The 27,572-nt window shown below is 42.9% G+C and overlaps 1 protein-coding gene across 1 annotated transcript in view; it reads right to left on the bottom strand.

Moving 5' to 3' along the window:
• focad (focadhesin) overlaps positions 1-27,572 on the bottom strand; it is a 113,701-nt gene that overhangs the window by 47,257 nt on the left and 38,872 nt on the right. The window contains exons 6-11 of the mRNA XM_083937438.1: positions 13,427-13,528; positions 12,617-12,842; positions 8,390-8,599; positions 8,144-8,231; positions 7,703-7,896; positions 3,484-3,744 (exon numbers count right to left, since the gene is read on the bottom strand). Coding sequence (XP_083793564.1) covers positions 3,484-3,744; positions 7,703-7,896; positions 8,144-8,231; positions 8,390-8,599; positions 12,617-12,842; positions 13,427-13,528 — 1,081 coding nt within the window. The remainder of the gene's footprint in view (positions 1-3,483; positions 3,745-7,702; positions 7,897-8,143; positions 8,232-8,389; positions 8,600-12,616; positions 12,843-13,426; positions 13,529-27,572) is intronic.

Here is a 27,572-nt window from a genome sequence, read left to right as displayed (position 1 = left end):
ATTCTAGCCCAGCACAACGACCTGCCAAACCACTGCTCAGATGATGACCACAGCATCTCTGACCGCAGCTCAGAATCCGACAGTGACAGCGCCTCTGAGTGTCTTTCTATACACGGCTACAGGCAGCGTTACAGCCCTGAGCCACGAGTGAAGAAGAACTTCAAACAACAGAGCTCCAGAGTCCGCTCCTCTCGGTTCTGTAGGTAACAGTCCGTCTGTACTGCAAGCTCAGCAGCCTTACTTTTCTTACAGTTAAATTGGTAAACGTTGATTTGTTAGCAGCCGCAGCAAACTCAATAAGACCCAAATTGTAATTGGATTAAACACCTTGTACAAACTTTGCAAATACTTTTGGATCAGCTCCTTGTATCTTGTAATAAGCTCACTAGTAAACAGTAGTTTAAGACACATCTCATGATTGACACACCAGTCATTCACCTGTCCTCATGCAAATGACAGCTGCATGTATCTCACCCAGACATTTACATAACTAACACTTCTGTTCTCACTAACCTTATTATGGATTATTATGTATTTCGTATAGTGCCATTGTATGTATTTCGTATAGTGCCATTGTTTAGATTTTGTTTTGTAACTTTTGTTCTTGCATAGCCGAGATATTAGTAGTGATTAGCCAATTCCCAGTTGGTGAAATAACTTCCCAAAATGTTGCAGACTAAATTAACTGACAAATGAACTCTGTACATCTATGGACTGTGAAAGATGCCCTTAAAACCGCACATCGGGGTGCAGTCTCAAGGACATCGGGGGGATATGTAGGTGCAACCGGCATCCCAAAGATGATTGTTCATTTCTGGATTAACGTGAACTTTAAGTTTGATTATGAGAAGGCTTCAGCCTGATCAAACAAAAGAAAAAGACTAGGCCCGAAAGCCTGGCAGCCATTGTCCCTGAGGGCATGGCCACAGACAAAGGCCTGCCATGCAACCTTACCCCACAACAGGTCACACCCAGGTGTGAACTCTCCGAGGGACCCCAGACTGTCCCCAGAGTTCATTAGCTGACCTGACCTTTGGTGATTACATTTATCGGTGTTCAGCCCTTAATTAGTAGTTTAATATATTTAATGAGACTTTTGTATTAGTTGTCACTCCGTCTATGACGGTGGTACACCGAGGAACTCTGGTTTAACTAGAGTAATTTTTATTATCTTTGATAATTATTGGTGATAGCTAATATATACTTGATTAACGATAAATTTATTGAGAATACTCAATCTCATAATCTGAACGTGAGTCAAGGCCCTACATTTAATTGGTTCTCCGTGTGAGGTTTTTAATAAATTAAAGTTATTAATTCTTAGTAATTTTTCTTTATTAATTTCCTTTTTCAAATATTTCATTTGATAGTCACACTTTTGATCCAATTAACCTAAAGTACCTACACCGGGGTGTCCGACTAAGGCAAAGATAAGAAGTTAGACTTCAACTCAAAACATTACACCAGCATTTATATGATGGGACAGTAGGTTAAACAGAAAGGTTGATAAAACTGAGCCAAAACTGTCCAGCTGGGGACACAGATCGGATATAGCCTATCTTTTTTTACCAGCGGCCACTTTTGTCTGTCCTCTTGTAAAAATGTCTGTGAGCTTGGCACATTTGGCAGCACCCTCCTCCAACGCCTTCCTTTTCCTCAATCTGGCCTTTTCAGCCCCTTCTGGCGTCTCCCTACCTTCCATAGTCACTGACGCTTATAGCAACATCAGCTGTCGGTAGCTATTTACCGGTAAAAAAAAAAAGAAGACGGGAATTATGGATCGAACCAACTCTATTTGAGAGGGGGGATCGCCCTCAGACGGTACAACCCATCTATTGCCATGCAGAGGCTGCGCTGTCAGGCAGAGGCTGCGGTGTCAGTGTACTTTCAGAGAACTTTAAAACAAAACAAAACAAATGTATATATACTGTATATATATATATATGCCGGTAGGCCCTGGCAGGGGGTACTGAAACTGAAAATCAGGGAGGCTAAAGACAATTATAGGAGAAACTGGGAGAATAAACTCCAGCCTAACAACATACAGAGTGTCTGTGTGTGTGTGTGTGCGTGTGTTTGTGCGCATGTTCTTAATCTTGTTTTTACCTGCCCAGGGACTGCAGATGGAAATTAGCTTTAAGCCAGAAATTGGTATAAATCAACTTTTTACACAATGTAACCAATGAATTTTGTACATGGTCCCTAAAACATATAAACAAAATAAAACTAAAAAACTAAAATGACTTACCTTGTGTAAAGAGTAACAAAACGTGGTTTAAGACTTAATATAATTTACACATTACATAAAAATGTAACCCCAGTACAGTTATCATGAATGGATAAATTATCTAGAGACCAAAAGTGTTCTTAGCAACAGGCTGTAAACATGTTTATTTCTGTTGTAAAGTTGGCCATTTTAACATGGGGGTCTATGGGGATGGAAATGGCAGCTCCCCTCAAGGGTCTCTCTTGAATATGATACAGTGACAAACAGGGCTTTAAATTAACCCTTTTGATTACCAGCCAACATGGCTGGAGGTTTTTTAAAGTTACCAGCCAAACAGATTTTCCACTAGCCAAATGTACGTAATAACAGCTTCATCCTGTCAAATTGAAATGCTTTCATTGCTATGAGGCTCTTTGTGGAAACACTGTTTTCCAACACACCGGTCTTTGCGTACTTTGTCTTTAGGCTCTGGAGGTGGTTCTTGGCTGATTCATGATCTTTCACAGCCTTCACTCTGAAATTCTTAGTTTCAACCACGAAATGGTTCGTTTTAAAATTGTCTTTTGTGTTGACCCAGCTATCATGTCTTGGTCAAATACGAGTCACCAATGACCAAAAGTCCCTATTTTCTTCTTTTCCTCTCCTCTTTTGTCTTCATTGCCCCGAAAAAATATCTCCATGTTAAGCTTTTTTTCCTTATTAACGTTATTTTTCAGCTCCTTCGTTTTGTCTGCTCCGTTCTCTTCGTCTTTCAGCTCGCTTGTAATCGATACCACACACGTTAGGCATGTAGCCACATAGCCAGTGGTTGTATAACACGTCACAACATAGTGTTCATGGAAAATGTAGGACTTGTTCTACAAGCAGTGTTGCCAGATAAAGATTACTCATTACTCATTTTGCACAAAAGCTCTTAATAATATGAGAAAATATTTTTTATTTGTCAAGTATTTAATTCACACAGTAGTATATAATAATAGGCCATGTGTTTTTTCATCAATACTTATTTATTTAAAACTATGATCTACGATTCGGAATATTGGTAAATATTATTAACATCCTTTATATGACAATTATGGTTGTATAGTGATTAGATTAGCATTTTTGCTTTTTTCAAATCTGTCTCAGAGGCTCAACTGATTTTCAGGATGTAGACCACAGCTTTAATTACCAGCAACCATGCTGTCTTGTGATATACTGTATACTGCCCAGCCCTAATTGAGTATCTGGTCAATTGAGCCCTGTGGATTATCTACCTGGCAGGGGTCGGCTGCAGCGATGGCCTGGCTTGCGTTCAGAGCCAGCTGGCAGACGTCTTCCTGACCCGTGATGATGAGATGGGTCACGATGAGGGAGAGGGAGCTGAGCTGGATCTGGCTAGATGACAGGGCCGAGCTGACTGACAGCAGCCAATCAGCTGCCGCTACCGGATCATCTGTCACTTTACGCAGTATGGATAGAGCCACGCTGAGCTCACTGTACCAGGAACTGAGAGGAAGTGCCAATGGTGGAGCAGACTGAGCAGAAGGAGAGAGATGGAGACATTAAATCAGTCAAATCTAGTACTGGCTAAAGTCTTAGATTCACACACACATAATGATAAACAAATCAACAAATGACAAAGAAGTGAAATTTAAAAACAAAATGTGAAAACAAGAAGTTGAGAGCTTCAGCCTTTGAAAACATGACATCGCAGATTCTTGGACTGTAAAAAATTGCATATTTTGAGCAATGATGGTTTGTAAAGGCCTGCACTGATTTAGCCAAAATCTGAACTTTTGATCTGAACAAGAACCTAAATTAACACATGTAGTGGGTGTTCCTGGAGTTCAGATGAACTGAACACATGCTTTACACATACAGATTACTGAAAAGAAAAGTTTTTTTTTTGTTTTTTAACCATAGGTGTTCAAGTCCAACTTAAATCCTGATTTTCTTTTCTTAGTTTTCGTCTTCTAATGTTTTGCTAAAATAGTTTATATTATTAAAAAGGAAGTAGCCTTGTGAGTCCATCCTGATCTTGTGATTGTATTTTACTCTCAGATAAGTCTGGTAATGTGCGGCGGAGAAAATTTGGAGAAGTTGGACCAGCGACTGAACCAATCAGTGTTGGTTTTGAGGCAGGTTGAAATGTGATGCAACAAGAAGCGACTGTTCAGTGAAAACAACATGGAGGTTTCCACGGATGAGCTGAGCGCAGCTATTGTTGGTTGTTTACTCCAGAGAACAGCTGGTCGCGCTAATGCCGGCTGGCATAGCGGCCAGACCAGCTAAGATTCCACCCAAACTCTGGAGAAAAACACACCAGGGATGCAGAGGTGGGAAGCAACGCCGGGGCTATAGAAGAGGGTCGAGACAGGACAGGCTAATGGAGAGACTCAACACCAAAGTGCCCTCATCATCATGTCGGGAGACTTTAACCACGTCACCATCCAAGGTGACGTGGTTAAAGTCAGAGTTCTGCTGACCTTCCAACACCTGGACCTGATGTATCCTAACATTAAGGATGCATACATCTCCTCTTCTCTCCCCCCTCTGGGCAGGTCAGATCATAACCTGGTTCACCTCAAACCCTGCTATGTGCCTCTGGTGAAGAGGAAACCTACGACCACAAGGAATGTCAGGAGGTGGTCTAAGGAGGCTTATGAGACGCTGCAGGGCTGCTTTTGAAGTGACTGACTGTCTGCAGCTGCAGGGGGAGGACATCGATGGGCTAATTGAATGCATCACAGACTACATTCATTTTTGCGTTGACTGCAATGTCCCAGCTCGGACAGTTACCTGCTACGCCAACAACAAACCCTGGATCACCAAGAACATTAAGGCCATCCTGAATGAAAAGAAGAGAGCAATCAGAGATTGCAACCGTGAAGAGGTGAGGAGAGTGCAGGGGGCACTGAAACTGAAAATCAGGGAGGCTAAAGATAATTATAGGAGAAAGCTGGAGAATAAACTACAGCGAAACAACATGAGGGATTTGTGAAGTGGCATGAGAACCATTACCGGGATTGGAGGACTGTGTGGACCAGGCCAATGAACTGAACCTATTTTTTAATACGTTTTATACTGCGGCCCATCCCCCACTAGTCTGCTGCTGCCGGCTCCTCAACTACTGCCTCTTTACCTCCCCCTACTCCTCCTTACAGACCCCTCGTCTGCCCCTCAACACCTCACTTCACACCTACCTATTCCACCCCTCTCCCCTGCTCTACATCATGTCCTCCAGAACCCGACGACCTTGGCCCTTCCCCAACGAACACCTCTACAGTGTCCTTCATGCCTGACCTGGTGAGAAGACAGCTGACGAGACTCCACTCTGGCAAAGCTGCAGGCCCCGATGATGTATTTCCCTTAAAGCCTGTGCCCCTCAGCTGTGTGGAGTACTGAGTCAAGTCTACAGCCTGAGCCTCCAGAGGGTCCCTGTGCTGTAGAAGACATCCTGCCTCGTGCCTGTGCCGAAGACGCTGCGTCCCAGTGGCCCTCAGGACTACAGACTGATGGCCCTGACATCCCACATCATGAAGACCATGGAGAGACTCGGTCCTGGAGCACCTAAGGCCTATGGTCAGGCCCTTCACTGATCCACTACAGTTCACTTATCAGCCCTGCCTCGGAGTTGAGCAGTGCATCACCTACCTGCTGAGCAGAGTCTACAGTCATCTGGACAAACCTAGGAGCACTGTGAGAGTCATGTTCTTTGACTTCTCCAGTGCATTCAACACCATCCGTATGGCTCTACTGGGTGAGAAGATGGCTGGTGGAGGCTCCCATCGTGTCCTGGACTGTGGATTACCTGATGGGCAGACCACAGTATGTACGCCTACAGAACTGTGTGTCTGACAGGGTGGTCAGCAACACTGGGGCCCCACAGGAGACTGTCCCCTCTCCCTTTCCCTTCACCCTCTTCACCTCAGACTTCAGAATTCAGAGTCCTTCAGAAGTTTTCTGATGACTCGGCAATAGTTGGCTGCATTGGAAAGGGGGATGAAAGTGAATACAGGTCTGTTGTGGGCAACTTTGTCACTTGGAGTGAGCTGAATCATCTGCAGCTCAACGTGACTAAAACAAAGGAGCTCGTAGTGGATCTGAGGAGGGTGAAACCAACTGTGACCCCTGTCTTCATCCAGGGGGTCCCTGTGGACACTGTAGAGGGGTATAAGTACCTGGGGGTGTTCAATAATAAGTTGAACTGGTCTAGAAATGCCGAGGCGGCCTACAAAAAGGGCCAAAGTTGACTCTTCTTCCTGAGGAGGCTGAGGTCCTTTAACATCTGCCGGACGATGCTGAGGATGTTTTATAAGTCTGTTGAGGCCAGTGCGATCTTCTTGGCTGTCACATGCTGGGGAAGTGGTCTGAAGGTAGCAGACACCAGCAGACTGAACAAAGTGATCACGAGGGCCAGTGATGTCGTGGGGGAGGAGCTGGACAACCTGATGATCGTGGTAGAGAGAAGAATGCTGTCCAGGCTCTGGTCTATCCTGAACAACGTCTCCCACCCTCTCTACGACACACTGGCCCAGCACAGGAGCACCTTCAGCAGAAGACTCCTCGCACCCAGATGCACCACAGAAATCTTTTCTGCCTGTGGTCATTAAATTATACAATACATCCCTAGCAGAATCTGTCACCACCTCTCTGTAATTCAGACTCAACCACAGACAATCTTTGATCTTGTATATATTTCACTACTGTAAATATTCATTTTTGTAAATTTAAATTTGAGTTTTCCTAATAAATGTTTAGTTTGTATAGAATTTGTTGTTTATATATCTGGAGTTTTGTCACAAAAATAATTTCCCCCTGGGATTATTAAAGTATTTCTGATTCTGATCTGATGGAGCAAGCTGCTCATGGGTGTTGGAAGATGGACCCAGCACCTGAAATTGGGACTTTTATCCATAAATTTGCATAAATGAGCTTTGCCTCGATGCTGTTAGTACGTCATACGCTTTGTTGATCTGATTGGTTGATTTGGCCTGTATGTTGGTGATAGACAGGTGGTTTATCCAATCATCAACCAGTATTTCCGCCCCTTCCCAAAAGATCTCCAAACAAGAGTTCCCAGATGGATTTTCTGAGCAAATCCGAATAATGCGATTCAATCCATCCGGCGGAGTCAGGTTAGTAAAAAAGGTCTTTAGGGAATCTTCATAAAAACTATATTTTGTAGTTTTTCAGAAACTGAAAATACAGATATTCACACCCATTTCCCTGTGAATGTGAATGGTCAGCTGTGTGAGCTGAGAAAGGTCCCAGGGACTGTTCATCTGTCTCTGGCTCTCTTTTAATTTCTTATACAACTCCTTCTGACTGTCTTTAGACTGTCTGAAAATGTCCACCTCTATCCCCATCTTTACATGATACTTGTTTGTTTTTCTTTCCCCTTTAACAAGTAATACTTATCTTCACTTCAGGGTAAACCAGTTTTCTTCAATTTTGAAATCACTTCCATGACAGGAGAGCTTTGAGTGTTACCTGTTGGGCTTTATCTGTCTCTCTGCTGATGCTGCAGAGCAGGCTGCGTGCCAAGTCCTGGTTGAGCTTGTGTGTCCGCCGGTCAGCCAGCGGCTCGGTGAGGCCCAAGCAGGACAGAAGCTGCAGCACAGGAAGAACCAGAACTGGACTCAACCAGGGCGACAGCTCAGCATTCTCAGAAACCAAACTCAGAGCTGTAGAGAAGAGAACAAAGACCCATGAAGGTGAAAAAGTCTGTATGGTCTCAGGCCATACTTGAAAATTATGCAGCAATGAAGAATTATGTAAGCTTGAACTAACATATATGGGAATATTTAGTTATAATTTGCCAAAAGCGAGTTTAGACTTCAAGACTGTCTAATAGAAATAGTATTTAATCATGTCTAATAGTGGGTGTTTCATGCTTAGCTGCCTAATAAGACAGTTAAGATGTTTTTTTACCCAGACTGAGCAAGCTGGTCTGCTGAGCTGAAGAAACCTCAAGCAGGAGCATGGCCACGCCCATCAACAGCTCATCCAATGGCAGCTCCTATAGACATAAACAATAAAGGCACACAAATAATGTGGATCCACATAATGTAATGTGTGTGAGATACTGAGTTCAGAGAAAATAATAATATACATTTTTAATTCAATTAAATTGGTTTATAGTGCCTAATCATAAGAAAAGTGAAACTGCTGTGTAACCTGTTGACAGGAAGGCAGGAGCTGCTGTAATAAGTTGAGAAGAGGGCGGCAGTCTCCGTTTAACCTGCAGCAGCGCTGACATGCGCAAAGCAGCTGCAGGAGCAGCCCGACTTTCTCAGACCTCCAGCGCTCCTCAGAGGCCGGGACGAGACCCTGAAGCAGAGCGTCTATGAATCCACACAACTCCAGCACCGCCTCCACACTGTCCACCTGCCAACACAGAGAGAACAAACATCCCTCTTAATGCTTGGATTTCTTCCTCCACCAAGCACTACACTGCATTTTCACTCACAACATATTGTTGAAAGATAAATTTAACTTGAGTGAAATAAAACTGCTGCACATGTGAGATTTCATGAAAGCTGCTGTCATCCATTTAGCAGTACTCTGCAGAGATTTACTGTGTAATGGTGGCATACAAATTGTTCATGTAAAAATGTCACTGCTGGGGCAGCTGGTGGCTCAGTGGTTAGGGGAGTCACCCCATGTAAATAGGCTGAAGGTCCTTGAGGCAGCAGCCATGGGTTCGACTCCGACCTGACGCCCTTTGCTGCATGTCTCCCCCTCTCTCTCTCACCCCATTTCCTGTCTGTCCTATTTCATAACTGTCAAAAAATAATCTTCATTAATTAAAAGACAATGTTAATGCTGAATTCCAGGGTGTCTCTAATCGGACATATTCAAACCTACACATGGAGGCTTTAAGGGGGCATAGTTTTTTCATGATATAGACAAATTTACAGATACCATTAAAGGGGAAGTTTAGTTTTTTTTTAAACTGTTTTTGTGACTCTTGGCAATAACAATTTTGAAAATGGTCCAGTATTGAGTGACAGCCCTACAGCCCTGAAGCTCAGCAGCAACCTACCAGGCTGTATAAGTGTAGATTATAAGATATAGAAAGATGGCGGAATCTCGCAAGACGACTTGTTGCTAGGAGACACTGTGGAACTTCATAGAGAGAAGGGCCAGGGAGAGTATCTACAAGATTTTCAATAAAAACTAGATGACAACATGAATCCTTTCCGGCCAATCCAATCTCCCCTGTCTGTCAAAAGTACTGGAACGTGTTGTCCACTCTCAGCTCAAAGCCCAGCTCATCGCCAACGATTTGTTTGTATAACCACACCAATCCGTTTTTCACTCACAGAACAGAGCAGAAACAGCCCTCCTTAAAACCATCAAAGACATCCTCCTCTTCTCAGACTCTGGTAACCTCAACATTCTCATCCTCCTTGACCTCACAATACACACACAACAAACCCTCCTGCTCCCCCGCTCCTCTGTCCAATGGCGTCCCCCAGGGTACGGTGCTTGGTCCTCTCCTGTTCATCCTGTACATGCTCCCCCATGGCAATATCATACGTCATCCTCCACTTCCACTGCTATGCCAACGACATCCAGCTGTACATCTCCACCAAATCTATCACCTTTGCAACTTACTCCACTCTGATCACCTGCCTCACTGAAATTAAATCATGGATTCGAATCAACTTTATTTTACTCGACAGTGTAGGTGCAACAGGAATCCCAAAGATGATTGTTCATTTCTGGATTAATGTGAACTTTCATTTTGATTATGAGAAGGCCTCAGCCTGATCAAACAAAGGAAAAGACTAGGCCCAAAAGCCTGGTAGCCTTTGTCCCTGAACGCATGGTCACAGACAAAGGCTAGCCATGCAAGCATAGCCATTCCAAGCATAGAACTGTAACTTTGTTATAACCAGAATTATAACTTCTGAGGCCTTCGGCCTGCTGGCTTTTGTGTGTCTAAGGGCGTACTCACACTGTCCGCCCGTACGTGCCCTGGGCTTTAGGGTACTTGCCCCCCCCCTCCCTCTCCCCCCGCTGGCCAGCCCGTTTGTACTCACACTGCCTGGGCCTCGCGCAAATGCTTCTTGCCTATCCATACGTCATCACGCTGTAACACGTCACAGGCATTGATTGACGTCATCACGATGCATAGCTTTGTTTACAAATCTTTTCATAGACCTTGGAGTTTTTGTGCGTCTCGTCCGACTGTTTTTGAATATTTTCATCCGACCAAATCTGCAGCGAACACTCCACCTCCGCATCACACCAACATGAACCTTCGCCGCCATTGTTTTAAATGTCTGCGCATGGTCCGTCTTTTTTTACATTTTTTATACATGTCCAAACAGGCGCACATAAAATGACGTCATCGCGATGCTTCGCTTTGTTTACAAATCTTCCCAGAGTTTTCGTGCGTCTTGTCCAACTGTTTTTAAATATTTTCATCCAACCAAATCTGCAGTAAACACTCCACCTCCGCATCACACCAACGTGAACCTTTCGCCACCATTGTTGTTGTTGTAAAATGTCCGCGCATGGTCCGTCTTTTTTTTCTTTCTTCTATGTCCGAACAGGCGCACATAAAATGACGTCAGAGCTGCCGTAGGCCACGTGCTCGTACACGTGCGCACGCTCTTGCTCATACATGATCAAACACGCTTTACAAAAGCCCACCTCTCTCAAACGGGCCGTGGACAGCCAGCTGGCCGCAGCTAGGCGCGGAGCGTTTGCACTCACACTGGTCAAACGAACTAGGCTTTACCCGTAAAACCTGTTTGGGCACGGTACGGAAGGACAGTGTGAGTGCGCCCTTACACGCACGCACGCGCGAGCACGCACGCGCACGCGCGCGCACACACACACACACACACACACACACACACACACACACACACACACACACACACACACACACACACACACACACACACACACACACACACACACACACACACACACACACACACACACACACACACACACACACACACACACACACACACACACACACACACACACACACATTTGCTGTTGGCTTTAGTTAGTTTATCGTGTTTTGCTTGTTGCATTTATTAATTTGTTAATAAATGTTTGTGTTTACAATATGTCTGTTTATTTAATATTACACAAAGTTGAATGAGCCAGCCTCTACTAAGAAAATAACTTTAAATCCTTCAACTGAGTAAACTACCTGGGGTGACGGAGCCTTCTTCATCGCCACCCCCTCCCTCTGGAACTCCCAAACACATTCGTGACTGCACCAACCTCACAACATTCAAATCACTTACCAAAACTTACCTCTTCAGAACAGCTTTTAATGTGCGATTCAAACCTGTAATTTTCACTTTGTTGTTTTTATTTTGTGTCTTTATATGTGAAGTGTCTTTTAGTACCTTTAAAAGTGCTATTTTAATAAAATGTATTATTATGGTTGGATTCATACACCACTGTATGAATAAAAACAGAATTTAATTTAAAGTAGGACCATGGTACTTGCTGTAAACAATGGACCCTGTTACTACGAAGGACATTACATAATAAGCACATTTCCCTTCATCTCACAGGATTCTCTTCTTTTAAATCAGCATCATGAGGTGACTGGACTGAGGGTAAGTGAAAGAAGACCAAAAGCAGAAGGAAACAAATCTGGCAAAGTGTACTTTGTCTACCTTTCCTTTTACTGTTGTAAAATATGACAAAGGAGACCTTGAACTGTTAAACAGCTGAAATCCTACATCAAGAAAAAATGGGAAAATATTCAACTTTCAAAATGACTGCAGATGGTCTCCTCAGTTCGCTTACAGAGTGTTGTTAAAAGAAGAGTGGTAAACATCTGTCAACAGCATCAAAATATAAATGGGCATTCATGTTTCACTTTCAACTGAAATGTTGTCTTTGTGCTATTTTCAATTATATATTGGATTTCAATGTTTTACAAATCATCACATTCTGTTTCTACTTGTATTTTTTTTAGACAGTGTCTTTTGGAAAGAGGGTTGTAAATAAATACAAAATATTTCCATCTGTACCCTACTAACAGGCAGTGCAACATTAGCAGGAGTAGAGCAAAGTCATCATAACATTATTGAACTTACAGTAATGTCAGTTACACCAGTTACATCTAATTACAGTTAGCTTAACATATTGGCCACCATAAGCTACTCCTCAAAGCAGACCAAGTAAGGCTGTAGCAACCAAAACTCTATACTGCATTGAACAAATCTCTTTATGAGATCATGATTTTCATTTGTTATACTTTCTTTAAAAAGCTACATAGATGGTTTAAAAACACTTTGCTTTAACATTATAGTTTTATTGGAATGACCTTGAATATAAATCAATTTATTTGAGGTGGTTATTAATGTTGTCCTCTCATTGATTATTAAATGCTCTCTAATCTAATGAGTGTGTCACCTGCATGTGTGGCACCAGCTGACAGAGGCAGTGCAGCAGGCTGTCAGACACTGGGGAGGTGTGTTCCTGGTCCTTGTTCTGGAGGACTGAACCAGTTCCTGGATGTATGGGCAGCAGCACCCGGAGGAGACTGTGCCGCAGGGTGGTGTGCTGGGGTTGCCTCTGAGGTTCACAGTACAGGTACCGCAGGAAGGGGGCCAGCATGGTGATGTAGGCTGGCTCATTTCTGCAACAATAGAGTCCAGAGGTCCCACAGATAAATAATTATATAATAATAAATAATAAAAACAAAAAAATAATAACTCAACCTGACCGTGCACTTTTCAGTGAAATTTCAACCATGCCATTAGGCCAGCTCTACGCCAATTGGTTTATTCCTTCAGCTATCAGGCTACTAAACATAACCTGCGGATCTGTGCACTTGTCACTGGCTTGTTGATAATGTTAATGGTGATGTTTGATTGATGTTGTAAGTTATGTATCTGTTTATTTTATTTACTTTCGTGGACGGGATTGACTGTAAAATGAATTTCCTATTTGGAATTAATAAGGGATTCTGAATCTGGATCTGATGGTGTGATTGGTACCATGAGGTGGGTTTTTTCTGAACTGGTTTTATAGCCTCTGGTGTACTATGTCAATAAGCTGGATGTTAAGCTTGTGTGTGTCATTAGTGCATAATATTAGCTGACAGTGGTGTGATGAGCTACTTGGGATGGGGTGCTTGCCACAGATGGCGTTAAATGTCATGCAGAGATAGAGGGAGTGATTGGATGGAGGGTTCAAGGCCTGTGTGGCAGCCATTCTAACCTATCAGCAGCCCTCTGAATGAAGTCATCAATCTCCAGCAGCAGAGCTGGCCAGCAGTCCGCTCGGTTCTCCAGCGCAGTGATATATGGATGAGGGCTGCTCCTGCAAAACAACAGAACAAAAAAAGGGCCATGTTCACAGCACAGATCACGGATGTGAGACAGATGTTGCTACATTTGCTAGATGAAAAGTTAACAGCTACCAATCACAATTCACCCCGTGGGGAACATGAATCTCGGTACCAAATTCTATGGTAATCCATCCAAAGGTTGTTGTGACATGTCACAAAAGACCAACCTCATGGTGGTGCTACAAGACACGTAGCCACAGCCAATATAGTCCAGTCATTTTAAGCCTGGAGGCATGAATGAAGGACTTTAAACCAGCCTTTCTGAATGATTATTATTATATATTAATCAGCCTTTATTAATGATTTTTGCAGAGATGGGGTTTGGGTCTGGGTCCATGGGACTGTTTCTGGGGGATGAGTCTGAGGGAAGAACAGGAGAAAACAGGAGAATGCAGAAGACAAAAGGAGCTAAAATCATTTCTATGTTCATTGTGTAATTTTGTATCTTGTTCAAGTTATATTTATAGTTCTCAGTCATCTAAAGGAGTGAAATCCAGCAGTGACCCAAGTCCCTGCTTTAAAGTCCTTCTTCCTGCTCCATTTATTGATGCTCATGGGTCGACTAAATGGGTTCATTCACACCTTAACATGAAGTATTTTACTGTTATATGTCAAAAAGATACAACAGAACATTTTCACGTGGTTATACACGATATATATAATGTTTAGATCCGTTGTGGTATTTACGAAAATTAGCACATACTGTACGTAATTAGATTATGCCCCGTTTGCCCATGTCAACAAACAATTTCAAAAAATTGTAATACATTTTTTGTTTGTCTTGATGTAAGTAAACAACTCAGTAGTTTTCATGGTGATAACTGAAAAATAATGAATAGTTGAATGCATGGGGTATATTTTGGTCTTTTAGAAACTTTCCCCTATAGGTATTCTTCGGGCATTTGTTTCCCTGACTAAGGAAATATTGAGGAAACAAAATCAGTTGAGTTTTCTTATGTTGCAATTTGTTCAACCTTTTTTTATAAAATGACGGTACTAATAGAATACACTGTCTGTATTATATCTGTAGAGATATCAATGACAATTCAAACAATAGTTGTTGGTGCCAATCCACCAAGATGTTGAGACACTGTAGACGATTAGATATTAAAGATATTAAAGTAAAAGTCAGAGGATCATTAAAGTCACTGCCCCAGCTACCATCGATGTGTCTGGGATCTGGACTACCACAGCCTGCCCTATTTGTGGTTGACTTTGTGAATGAAGTAATATCGTAGCTGAAGTAACATCTTTTAAGTGCCTCTTTGAAATCAAGTCATGGGACAGCTGTAAAATAAGTGAGTCCTAATCTAACACTATCTCCCAGGAGGGATGCACAATGTGCACCTGCCTGGAGGTTGTGAGTGACACAGGAAGGACAAAAGAGATAACATCAATAAGAGTGAGTAACACCAAGCCTTCATGTTGTAAATATGCTGTGTAGGCCTGCAGTGTACATATGTAAGACAACAGCATTTTGACCTACTGTCATGGCTACTCTTGTATACAAAAAAGTTCAAAAGTCGTCAAGAGTAGTTTCTGAGGAGGAGGTCTAGGACTCACTAAATAAAAAGCACTCGCGGAGATGTTTCTTGTTTCAACAAAAAGGGTTTCGCATTTATTTACATAAACAGAAATATCCTCCGGTTGACTTCAAACCATAAGCAAATAAAAAACGGAATTTAGCGGTTGATAAACTGTTTCACTCCTCACTCCTTCAACACAAAAAACCGCCCAGCAAACCAGCTGTCCTCTCTCCTTAATCACGGGAGGAGGATGGCCTGATTAGAAGGAGGAGCGCCATAAACAACAAAACAATCATAATAAATAGTAGTTCATGTACATTACACATTCTAAATTGTTATCATTATCATTATTTTATGCCATTACCATATACCATTTTCCTAATAATTAATACAAAGTGTACTGACTAAGCCCTAATCTTAGTAGTACTGGCTGTTGATTTGCTTTATAAGTTTCCGACGTGCGCCCAGCGCGCTCCTTATGCCGCAAAAACGAAAAGCGTTCAGTTTATTTGCTGGTTTATTTTCCTTTTATAACACACAGCCGCAATAATTTTAACTCAAAATGCATGTAACAAATAATAAATCGAATTCCTCACTAAAGTATACATATACATAAACACACGAGCACACGAGCACAAGAGCACACGAGCACAAGAGCACACGAGCACACGAGCACAGTCGAAAAACTGTTTGCTCCCTCGAAATCAACAGCACCTGTGATCAGGTTCAATCAGATAAAAAAGGTCTCACTCTGCTGACCTGAGGTCAACTGAACCACACCGCCCCCTAGTGGCACGGGGTAAAATTACACAGACAAAGCACATTTGATATGGCTCCTACACACCAGCCCCTAATTGCATCTGCCCGAGCAATTACACCAACAATTTTAAATGAGCCATGATGAGCCAAAAAATAAATAAATAAAAATTTAAATATATATGTGTATATAAAGCTCATTTTTAAATGGGAACCAATTATTCCTTAGCTTCATTAAGCAAGCATATTTTAGTTATGGGTCGTTCAATGATATTTGTCTTGGTTTTTAAACGAACCACACGTACTAGACCTCTTTTATCAGGGAAGGTTTCCAGTTTTCTCTGACAGGAAGACCACGTCAACATGGGGTGACTCCTGTTCGTCTTCCACCTCCTCTTTAATCTTCTTCTTCTTCTTCGGCTCCGTCTCCTCTACTTCGCTGACCTCCACAGAGGCTTTTCTACCCTTTTGTTTAGTTCCTTTTTTCTTTAGCCCCATCTCCGCTTGTTCTACAATCACAATCTCACTCTTTGTGTCTTTTTTCTTGTTGGGCATATCCTCTTTCTCCACCTTTTTGTTCGACGATGCTTTGCTAATTTCGTTGTTGCCTTTGATCTTAGGCATTCCCGAATCATTTCCACCTTCTTCAGCACTGGCTTCCTTTTTTTTCTTCTTTTTCAGCTTGACCTCTTCGACCTCAGCAGTCTCTCCCTCTGGTGTTTCTGACTTCACTTCATTCTCAGAAACTTTCATTTTGGCAGAAGTTTCCTTTTTTGTTACACTCGCTCCATCCATCGCTTCTGTGGTTTCATCATCAATGGTTTTCTTCTTCTTCTTCTTCTTTTTCTTTTTGTTGCCATTTGGTGCCATTTTCTTTGCATTTACATTATTGACCACATGCCCTTTAGAATCAGTCACAGATTCAGAGACAACTTTCCTCTTCCTTGGATGGTACACACCGTGGTGCGGGATATACCACACCTTCCCTGTTGGTGCTTCTAACTGATGCTGCGGCACTTCTTCGGCGTAGCCATTGCTAATGACATCAGTAAGAAAGTTTCTGTACTCCTCATGAAAGTTTACATCTTTCTGAAGTTTTCTTTTCAGACCACGGGCACGTTGCACGGCAACCCTGAGGTTGTTCGGCATCAAAACATCTTTCTCTTCGAAAGGCAATTGAAATGTGTAGTGTCCGTTCTGGAGCTGAGCAGAGCTTTCCATTATCTCCATAAACTTCTTTTCTTCTCTTGACATTTCTTCCTGTTCTGCAGAAGCTCTGTCATTGAAGTCATAGTTATATTGGCTAATTAACAGTTCTGCAATATGGTCAATGGCAATTCTATTTGCATAAAATGAAGGATGGTCACTTCCACAGTCGTCACTTCCCCGTAACGGGCCATTTATTACCCATCCCAGTAGGGTTCTGATCGCGTAGGGTCCATTTTCACGACTGTTAATGACCTCCCAAGGCTCCATCAACTTGGAGGCGTTTGTGCCAATTAACAGATCCACGTCAGCGTTTATGTGTGGAATGTTTACGTTGTCTAAATAACGCCATTTTCTCAGCTCCCTTTCACTGATTATGTTGGCTGTAGAGACGGGCATTTCTTTCTGGGTAAACACTTTGGGAAGTGGGTAGAAGCTTTCACCAGACAATCCGGAAATCTCCAGACTGTCAACTGCAGAACTTTCTATTGAGTTGTTATGGCCCAAGGTGCGGATATGAATTTTGAATTTGCGTCCTTCCATGTTCAACCTGTCAACAAGCTTCCTGGTGCAGAATGTTCCTGTACTCCCTGGATCCAGAAAAGCGTAGGTTTCAATAACCCTGTTTCCCTTTGCGCACTTCACCTTAACAGGCAAGATGGGAAGAACTCCATTGCAGTGGCCAGCCCCTGTAAGACCACAAGCGGAGGATGTTGTGCAGCTCTCAGATGTTTTTGACCGCTCACTATTCTTCTCATCCTTCGAAGAAACCCTTTCTTTCTCTTCAATGTGCAAAACACTGGGGTGCGTTTGGTTGCACTTTTTGCAAGTGATGCGCCTGTCGCAATTCCTGCTCAAGTGTCCTGTGCACAAACAACTGAAACACAGACCTTTCTCCTTTAGATAGTCCAGTTTCTCCCTGTGTGGTTTTCTTCCCAGTTTAAAACATTGATCTAAAACATGACCACCAGCAGCACAATACTGGCAGTGGCTAGAAGTAGTTTTAGTGAAGGTGGTCACTTTGCTGAGAGCCTTTTCCCTCTGGTCACCATCTGGTCTGCTGCATCCATCCTCATTCTTGTGAGTGTCTGCTTTACATCCATCCTCGATGAACACCTGTGTTGCAAAGCTGTTTCTTCTCAGCTGTGGCTTCACCTGTATCTTGCTCACTTTTGTAGCTCCTTTGAGAACAGGTGAAGTGTCCTGTATGTCACCAAAGACCGGATCTGAAATGATTCTGACCTGGCGCTCAATGAACTTGACAAGGTCTGAGAATCGTGCCCTTCGACAAGTTTTCTCCAGTACGTCACATGCCTTTGCTCTCCACTTGTCCCTTAGTTTATAAGGAAGCTTCTGACTAAGAATCTTCATGTTCGCTGGCATGTTAAGTTCCTCCAAGTATTGAAGATCTTCCATAGCGTTGGAACACTCACGGAGGAAAAGCCCATAAGCTGTGAGCGCTTTGGTGTCTTCAGCTTTGATGCTTGGCCATCCTGTGACCTTTTCCATGTAGGCCGCTGTTATTTTGAACTCATTTCCAAAGTGCTCCTTTAGTAACTTTTTAGCGACAGCAAATCCTTTGTCTGCAGTCATGTGAAGGCAGCTGCGTACAATATCTCTAGGCTGCCCCCTAGTGAATTGTTCGAGATAATACAAACAGTCTCCTTTACAGCCAGTCTTTGCTTCCACGCAGTGCTCAAATGCCCTCATAAATGTGTTGAACTGCAAAGGGTCTCCATCATAAGTTGGAATTTCTCTGCGCGGCAGCAGATGTGATGTTTGCATTTGAACAAGGAGAGCCGTTATGTCATTCTGTTGTTGCAGCAGATTGTAAAGATCTGCTGTCTGATTTTGGTTTTGCAGAGGTTGCTGCACTTGTTGGCCTTGAGTGGGTAGAAAGCTTTGACTGAATGTTGGCATTGATTGCAAGTGAGGCAGTTGAGAGCCATGACTGACAGTTGGCTGTGGTTGTGATGCAAAATGCGTGGACAAAGATGCTGAAACGGCAACTTGATTTTTTCCCAAATTTGGCATGCTAGTTGGCATTACCGATGGTGAAGCATTGCGTTGTTGTGGTAAAGCTTCATGCTGCTGTGCGGGTGGAGCTACACATATTGAGGCCTGTGGATTGAGAGAGGTGAGCTTAGATCTAGCCCCTTTTCTGAAGTAGGAAGCCATTCCATCAGATTGCCTTGAATGGATGCTGCTTCCCATCTGTAGCACTGCTAGCTTAGCAGCTGTTGCAGCTATCTCAGTGTCCAGCTCAAGCTTCTCCCTTTTTCTCCTCAAGAGAAGTTCCTGCTCCTCCAAAGCATGTTTAGCCTTTAAAGCAGCAGCTCGGGCCAAGAGTGCGGCCTGTTCCGCCTCTGCCCTGCGTCTGGCTGATGAAGTGGACGATCTGCTGCTTGACGATCTGTTTGAGCCATGGTGCCTTGACTGCACATTTGAAATGCTGTCTTGAGGTCCAATCTGATCCTCCTCCTCTTCCTCCTCATCCTTTTCAACAGCAGCTCCATTTCCATTTCCATCATTGGCATCAGCAGTTTGAGGATCATCCCTTTCATGTTCCTTAAAAGTGTTGTCAACAACCGTGTGTGCTTCTGTTGGTCCAATTTCATTTTCACTTTGGACAGTTTGAGATTGTTCAGTTTGACCCAGCAAATCATCATTAACCTCATCATCATGATCATCACCCACTTTAGTAGCTGTACGAGCAGTAATGTCAGACAACCATTGATTTGTACCCACAAGAAACTCCTTTACATTCAACATTTTAGCTTGATACCATATTTCATGTTTGCTTACTTCCTCAGCAGGCAATAAACCCAATAAAGACGAATGCACCTGCTGTGTTGTGTTACACAACTCATTAAAAACGGTTAACTCATTTTCAACCTTATTCACATGTTCTTTGTCACCCATGAATTTAAGAATAGATTGTTTTACTTTAGACAGTTTACCAAAGTTAGACTTTCTTTCCTTTTCTAAAATGCTTATTTTTTCCAACATAGCTTTAAGTGTTAATTTACCCACACGTTTTTCGGTTACAGATTTTACCTCTGCACCCGCAAGTTCAGTCTCAAGGCCCAGTTGGCCTGTTCCCTCTTCAGCCATAATGACGACACAAAGTCAGTTGGTTTTATTAGTCCGCAAAATAGTTTGTGTTGCGCAAACGACTCGTCTCGACGAGAAAGTTATTTTTAGTCGGTTGCGAGTCTGCTACCAATGCATTGGGTTTACGCGAATGTGTGCACACAAATTACCATGGCCATTCATAAAATCAGCGCTGATCCACACATACCCCAATCGTGCGTTGGCCGGCTTTGATGAATGATGACCCGGTGAGATGATGCTGTCGCTGGCTCACTCCGCTAGGCTCCAGCTCCGTTAGCGATCGGCATCTCCAAACATTTGCCCACCTCACATCCGTGGTTTCCAAAGAAGACGAGAATCGTTGATGAAGTCAATGAAGTCGCGTCCTCTTGGTGAACGTTCTCCCAATCGAAGCAGTTTTTCGACCTAAATGTACTGACTAAGCCCTAATCTTAGTAGTACTGGCTGTTGATTTGCTTTATAAGTTTCCGACGTGCGCCCAGCGCGCTCCTTATGCCGCAAAAACGAAAAGCGTTCAGTTTATTTGCTGGTTTATTTTCCTTTTATAACACACAGCCGCAATAATTTTAACTCAAAATGCATGTAACAAATAATAAATCGAATTCCTCACTAAAGTATACATATACATAAACACACGAGCACACGAGCACAAGAGCACACGAGCACAAGAGCACACGAGCACAGTCGAAAAACTGTTTGCTCCCTTGAAATCAACAGCACCTGTGATCAGGTTCAATCAGATAAAAAAGGTCTCACTCTGCTGACCTGAGGTCAACTGAACCACGACGCCCCCTAGTGGCACGGGGTAAAATTACACAGACAAAGCACATTTGATATGGCTCCTACACAAAGAATTAATAGGCTCCAACATTCTGGCCCCTAATTGTTGGCTTTAGCAAAACAATTACATAAATAAGGTTCAAAAGGAGCCAAAATAAAGCAGTTACACAATCGAAAATAAATTATGCTACTTAAACTCAAAGTCCATTCAGTTACTTGATGATGACTTTCTGTCTTATCAAAGTTCATAATTATGTCAGAATATCTGAATCAGTCCATAGTGAAGGCTGGAAATTCACGGCCTCCCTCCATTCATACGGCTGCCTCCATTAGAAGACAGAGCTTATCTATTGGTCGTTGAATCACACTGCTTTTGGTTTTAACCAAAACGCTCCTCATGAAACCCTTGGCATCTGGAAATGTATTGGTGCTGTGTTGTCAACAATAATGACCAGATCTCCAGGACTCAGGTTCCTTTTTATGCTGTTCCACTTGCTCCTTTCTTGCATGAGTGGAAGATACTCTTTTGTCCAACGTCTCCAGAAGAGATCTGCAAGATACTGTGCTTGCCTCCATCTCTTCCTTGAATAATGATCCTTTTTTTCAAAAACCCCTGGTGGCATAGTTGTTTTCGCCTTCAGCTGAAGCAAATGGTTTAGGGTTAGTGGTTCCAGGTCATTGGGGTCACTTGACACTGTAGTTATTGGTCGGTTATTCAGGATGGCTTTTACCTCACACAGCGCTGTTGATAGGGTTTCATCGTCCAGTGTTTGCTGTTTTAGAACAGATGTAAGGATCTTTTTGACTAGTCTGATCAGTCTTTCCCCGACTCCGCAGTGGTGGGCTCCAAAAGGAAGGTTAAAAATCCACTTTATTCCCTCTATTAGAAGGGTGCTTTGAATCTTCTGATGATTCAGCTCTTTCAAAGTTTCCTGTAGTTCCCTTTGGGCTCCAACAAAGTTTGTTCCACAGTCAGTCCTGATACTTAAGACTGATCCTCTTCTGCAGATGAATCTGCGAATAGCATTTAAGCATGAATCTGTCGTTAGGAAGTTTGCCATTTCCAGGTGGATAGCTCGACTCACCAGGCAGGTGAAGATGACCCCCCACTGTTTTACCTGAGTGCAGCCCCTCTTCACTTCAATGGGACCAAAGTAGTCAATGCCAACATGACTAAAGGTAGGTAGGTTTGGATACAATCAATCCTCAGGAAGATCTGCCATTTTCTGTTCACCAGGTCTTGCCTGCATGCGCCTGCAAAATACACAGTTCCTGATGATTTTCCTGGCTAAGGAGTTTGCATGAGGGAGCCAAAACCTTTGACCTAGCCTGGAAAGCATATGGCTTCTTCCTGAGTGCCCAACTTGATGATGGATATGTTGTAGGATGAGGTTAGATATGTGAGCACCTTTAGGGAGAATAATTGGATTCTTCTGGTGCACTGGCATTGCACTTTTGTTTATTCTACCTCCTACTCTCAAGATGCCATTATCAAAAATTGGATCCAGTTTGCGGATGGTGCTTCTTGAACTGAGGGTTTTGCCGTGTTCCAGGCAAGTAAATTCATGGCTGAAGTAGCGTCTTTGTTCAAAACAAACGATTGCCCTCTCTGCCTCTTCCATATCCTCCACTGATAGGTTTTGTGTCCCGCGCTCATCTTTCACTTTTCTCTTCGTCTCCGAAGACACGTGTGTCTGACCCTTTCTTATCTGACTTAGCAGTTGAAGTAGTTTTTTCACCTTCAGTATCCAGGCTACAGACCTCTGAAGTCGGTTCCATGATGAGTGATACTTGATTAATGTGCCTATCGGATGTTGGTTTTCAATTCTCACACTGTTAACTGTGACCTCCTTTTTCACCTCAGGGTCATTTGCTGATATTTCTCCTGGTTGCTGCTATTTTTCTCTCTGCCCAGGTATTCGGGTCCTCTCCGCCATCTTGATCTCAAGTAAGATTCTACATGCAACCCTCATGATGCATCATCGGCTGGATTGTCTCTTGAATTTATGTATCTCCACTGGCTAGTGCGGGAGAGATCATGGATCACTGCAACTCTATTGGATACAAATGTATGAAATCTCCTTGTTTGATTGTGGATATATTTTAATACAGATGTACTATCTGTCCAGAAAGTTGAATCTGTGAGTGGTAAATCCAACTCCTTCCTCAGCATCCGATCCACTTTTACAGCCAGTGTTGCTGCAGTGAGTTCAAGCCTGGGTATGGTAATCTGCTTGAGAGATGAGACTCTGGCTTTTCCAAATATGAAGGAAATATTGATTTTGCCTTGCTGATTCATTAATCTAAGATAGCTTACGGTACCATAACCCGACTCACTTGCATCGCAGAAGTGATGCAGCTCAGCAGTCTCCACAGGGTCAAAGTTCTCAGACTTTATGCATCTTGCTACTTGAAACCCACGCAACTGATTTAACTCCCCGATCCATCTCTGCCAGGGTGTTGCAAATTCCTGTGGAATAATTTGATCCCATCCGTTCCTGGCTTTGCAGAGCTCTTGGAGTAGTTGTTTGGCCTTCAGGATGAAAGGAGAGAGAAAACCTAACGGGTCATAAACTGAACTAACTGTGGAGAGTATACCTCTCCTGGTAGCAGGCCGGCTTCTGACAGTTACTTTAAAGCTGAAGGTGTCACTGTGGGTGTTCCAGTGGATTCCAAGTGCAGGCTCAACTGTGATTTGTTCTTTCAGCTTTTCTTTATCCAGGTCCAGTTCCTTGACTGCCTTTGCTCTGTGATGCTCAGGAATGCTTGCTAACACCTCATAGTTATTGCTGACCCATTTTGTCAGTGTGAAGCCTCCCTGGCCACAGGCTTCAGTGAGATCTTTGACAAGTTTTATAGCCTGGTCCACTGTTGCCACTGATCGGAGACAATCATCCACGTAAAAGTTAGTTTTGATGGTTTTCATAACTTTATCAGAGTAATGCTTCTGGTTGTCATCAGCAGTTTGACGCAGGGCAAAATTAGCAATACTCGGGGATGATACAGCACCGAAGAGGTGAACTTTCATCCTGTAAACTTCAAGCGGTTTGCTGATATCACCCTCTGGCCACCACAAAAACCTCAGGAAGTCTCTGTCCGTTTCAACAACATGTACTTGATAAAACATTGCCTCAATGTCTGCCATCACGGCAATTTGTTCTTGACGAAACCTTAATAGAACTCCAATGAGGGTGTTTGCTAGGTCTGGACCTTGGAGGAGCTCCTTGTTCAGAGATGTTCCTTGAAATGAGGATGTACAGTCATACACCACCCTCAGTTTGAGCTTTCGCTTGTGGTAGACACCATGATGCGGGATGTACCAGACCCGTTCATCCTCTCTGCAAAGCTGCTGGGGTGGAACCTTTTCTGCATAACCCTTTTTGAGAATGTCTTCCATGAAGGAGGTGTATTCCTCAGCATACTTCTTATCCTTCCTAAATTTTTTCACAAGGTGCAGTGTGCGTTCCTTTACTATATCATAGTTGTCAGGCATGATCTTGTCTTTATCCCGGAAAGGCAATGGTAAATGATAGTGGCCATCTTTAAGAAATGCTGATTTGGAAGCAATCTCCATAAAATGTTTATCCTCAACTGACATCTCAATTTTCTCCTCATACATGTTTTCAGAGAAATCCTGGTTATACTATCTGATGAGTAGATCCTTCAACTCAGCAACAGAGATTCTGTTACTTGACACTGCAATGGGCCCATCATGTCCTGCAGCACTATCAACACTGAGGGGTCCAGTTACCACCCATCCCAGTAAGGTTTGGACAGCATATGGTCCATTATCATGACTGTTTATTATTTGCCATGGCTCCATTGCTCGAGGAACATCAGTCCCAATGATGAGTTCAATGTCTGCCTCAATTTCTTTTAACTGGATGCCACTGAGATAAGGCCACTTCTTCAAATCAGCTTCTGTGATTATATTTTCTGTTGAGACAGGGATTTTGCTCTGTGTGTAAACTTTCGGAAGGTCAAGATATGTGCAGCCTTCCAAGTCTCCCACCTCCAGTCCTCTGACCTCATAGGTCCCTGCAGGCTTTTCCTGTCCCATTGTTTGCAAAAGTATCTCGGTTTTGCGTCCTTTCACATTCAGCAGGTTCATTAGATTTTCTGTGCAAAACGTTGCTGTGCTGCCGGCCCCAGTTACATCACCTGCTGAAACAAGAGCACTGCATATGGCGGTATCTTCTGTCTCAGCAGTGGCTTTTGGTTGATTTTCCTGTTTTGGGCCTTTTGCACTTTGAATATGAAGTACAGTAGGATGTTTCATTTGACAAACTTGACACATTAATCTTCTTTTACAATTTTTGCTTAGATTACCTTTAAGTAGGCAACCAAAGCAGTATCCATGGCTTCTTAAGAATTCAACCTTGTTGTCATGTGACTGTGTTTGGAATTGTGAACAGTCGATCAGGGCGTGTTTCTCTTGGCAGAATCCGCAGGAAGGAATGATAGGACAGGGTGTGGTCTGAAGTGGTTGTTTTGGAATAGATGATTGTTTTACAGCGCATCCCGCTTTCTCTGTATTCACCGCCACTGAAGTAGCAAAGCTGCTGTTTTTGCCTCTTATTGATTTTAGTTCACTTTGCTTCTTGGGATAGACTTTTTTGTAGTCTATGGTGTCTTTGCATGTTTTTCCACAAAGTCCACAAGGTGCTGAAATCTGATCCTCCTGCCAGTTTTCTGTTGTGTCTCATAAGCTGTGGTTCGCCATCTTTCCCGGAGTTTATAGGGTAGTTTGGATGCCATTAGCCTTAGGTTTGATGGGATTTCAAGTTCCTCTAAATACTGTAAATCTTGCATTATGTTACAACATCCTCTCAAATACATTGCATATGCATGCAGCATTTTCCCATCCTCAGCTTTAATCGCTGTCCAGTGCAAGGCCTTTTCCAGGTAAGCTCCAGAAACCTTAATTTCATTCCCAAAGTGCTCTTTTAAGAGATGTCTTGCTTCACTATAGCCTCTTCTCTCATCCATATGCAAACAGCTGCGAACCAGGTCTCTTGGTAAACCAGAGGTAAACTGCTCAAGATAGTAGAGTCTGTCCTGATTATTTTTAGTCTTGTCTTCAATCAAGTGTTCAAATGCATGGATAAAGGATTGATATGCCAATGGGTTACCATCAAACACAGAAATCTCCCTTGCTGGTAACCTAGACAAGTTTTGCTGTGAGACAATGAGTTCTGCTATGTCATTTTGTCTTAGAATAACCACATCCAAGTTATCTTGTGCAGCATGAGTTACGGTGCGATTATGATTTGCAGTTTCGGTTTTGTGTTTTTCAGTTAAATTCTTGTTTTGGGGTTTATTTTCTGGTGTGTTGGTACCCCTTGTAGGTGGAGGTCTGTGGAGAATCAAGATGGTTTGGTGAAGTGGGGTTTTGGGTACTGCACCTAACTGCACAAATTCCACATTGCTCTCCATTGTTTCTGGTTAATGGTGTGAGTCATAATACTCGTTCATGACATCACCTGGAGCTTCCTGATCCACCTCATCACTTTGTAGAATTTTTATTCTAGCAGTTGAGGCTGCAATGTCTGCTTCCAACTCCATTTGTTCCATTTTTGATTTCAGTTTTGTTTCCTCCAGTTGCAAGGTGTGTTTTTCTTTCAAATCAGCAGCTCGAGCCATTGCAGCACCCTGTTCTGCTTTGGCCATTTTTAATTCGGAGGAGACTGAGGAGGATCTGGAGACTGATGATCCAATAGAAGTGGAAGACTTTGATTTGTGTGAGACATTCGATATGCTGTCCAGTGGTTCAACCTTTGATTGTGCAATTTCTCTTTTCCATGTTTCCATATTCTGGGTTCATACCAGTCATAGTAATCATTTTACTTTTCCTTCTCGGATAAGAGCTCTTGCACAGATTTGTGAGCATTTTTAAATTCATCCACAGCTCCTTTAAACGCTTCAAATGTGTCATTGACTTTATCAACATTTCCAACATCAGTCATCAAAGCCTTTATTTCATTTATCTTCCTCGTGCATGCGCCCAGTCTGCCTCTGCGCGAAGCAATGCGCGATTTCAACATGTCCTCAGCTGCGATCTCCGATGTCTCACACATCATTACAAAAAACCACACAAATTCCTTAAATTTACGTTCAGTTTATCCTTGAACAACGTTCCTGTTTCATTACAGTCCACATCCACAATCCACAACTTTGCTTACCATAATGATCGATTGTTTCATTGTAGCGCAGGTAGCGCCGGTAGCGCCGCGGCGCATTCATTCATAAAGTTGATCAGCTGATTTTACTCACGGCCGGCCGGCTGCTTTCTTCATCTGTCGGCGAGTGATCGGCTTGATCCGTCGACTCTCCACTTTCCTTCAAGTCTTCGGTGAAGTTTATCAACTTGTCATGGCTACTCTTGCATACAAAAAAGTTCAAAAGTCGTCAGAGTAGTTTCTAAGGAGGAGGTCTACGACTCACTAAATAAAAAGCACTCGCGGAGATGTTTCTTGTTTCAACAAAAAGGATTTCGCATTTATTTACATAAACAGAAATATCCTCCGGTTGACTTCAAACCATAAGCAAATTAAAAACGTAATTTAGCGGTTGATAAACTGTTTCACTCCTCACTCCTTCAACACAAAAAGCTGCCCAGCAAACCAGCTGTCAT

This window comes from Echiichthys vipera, assembly GCF_963691815.1.
Source record: "Echiichthys vipera genome assembly, chromosome: 22".
Classification (NCBI taxonomy): domain Eukaryota; kingdom Metazoa; phylum Chordata; class Actinopteri; order Perciformes; family Trachinidae; genus Echiichthys; species Echiichthys vipera.
This window is presented reverse-complemented; position numbering and strand designations above follow the sequence as displayed.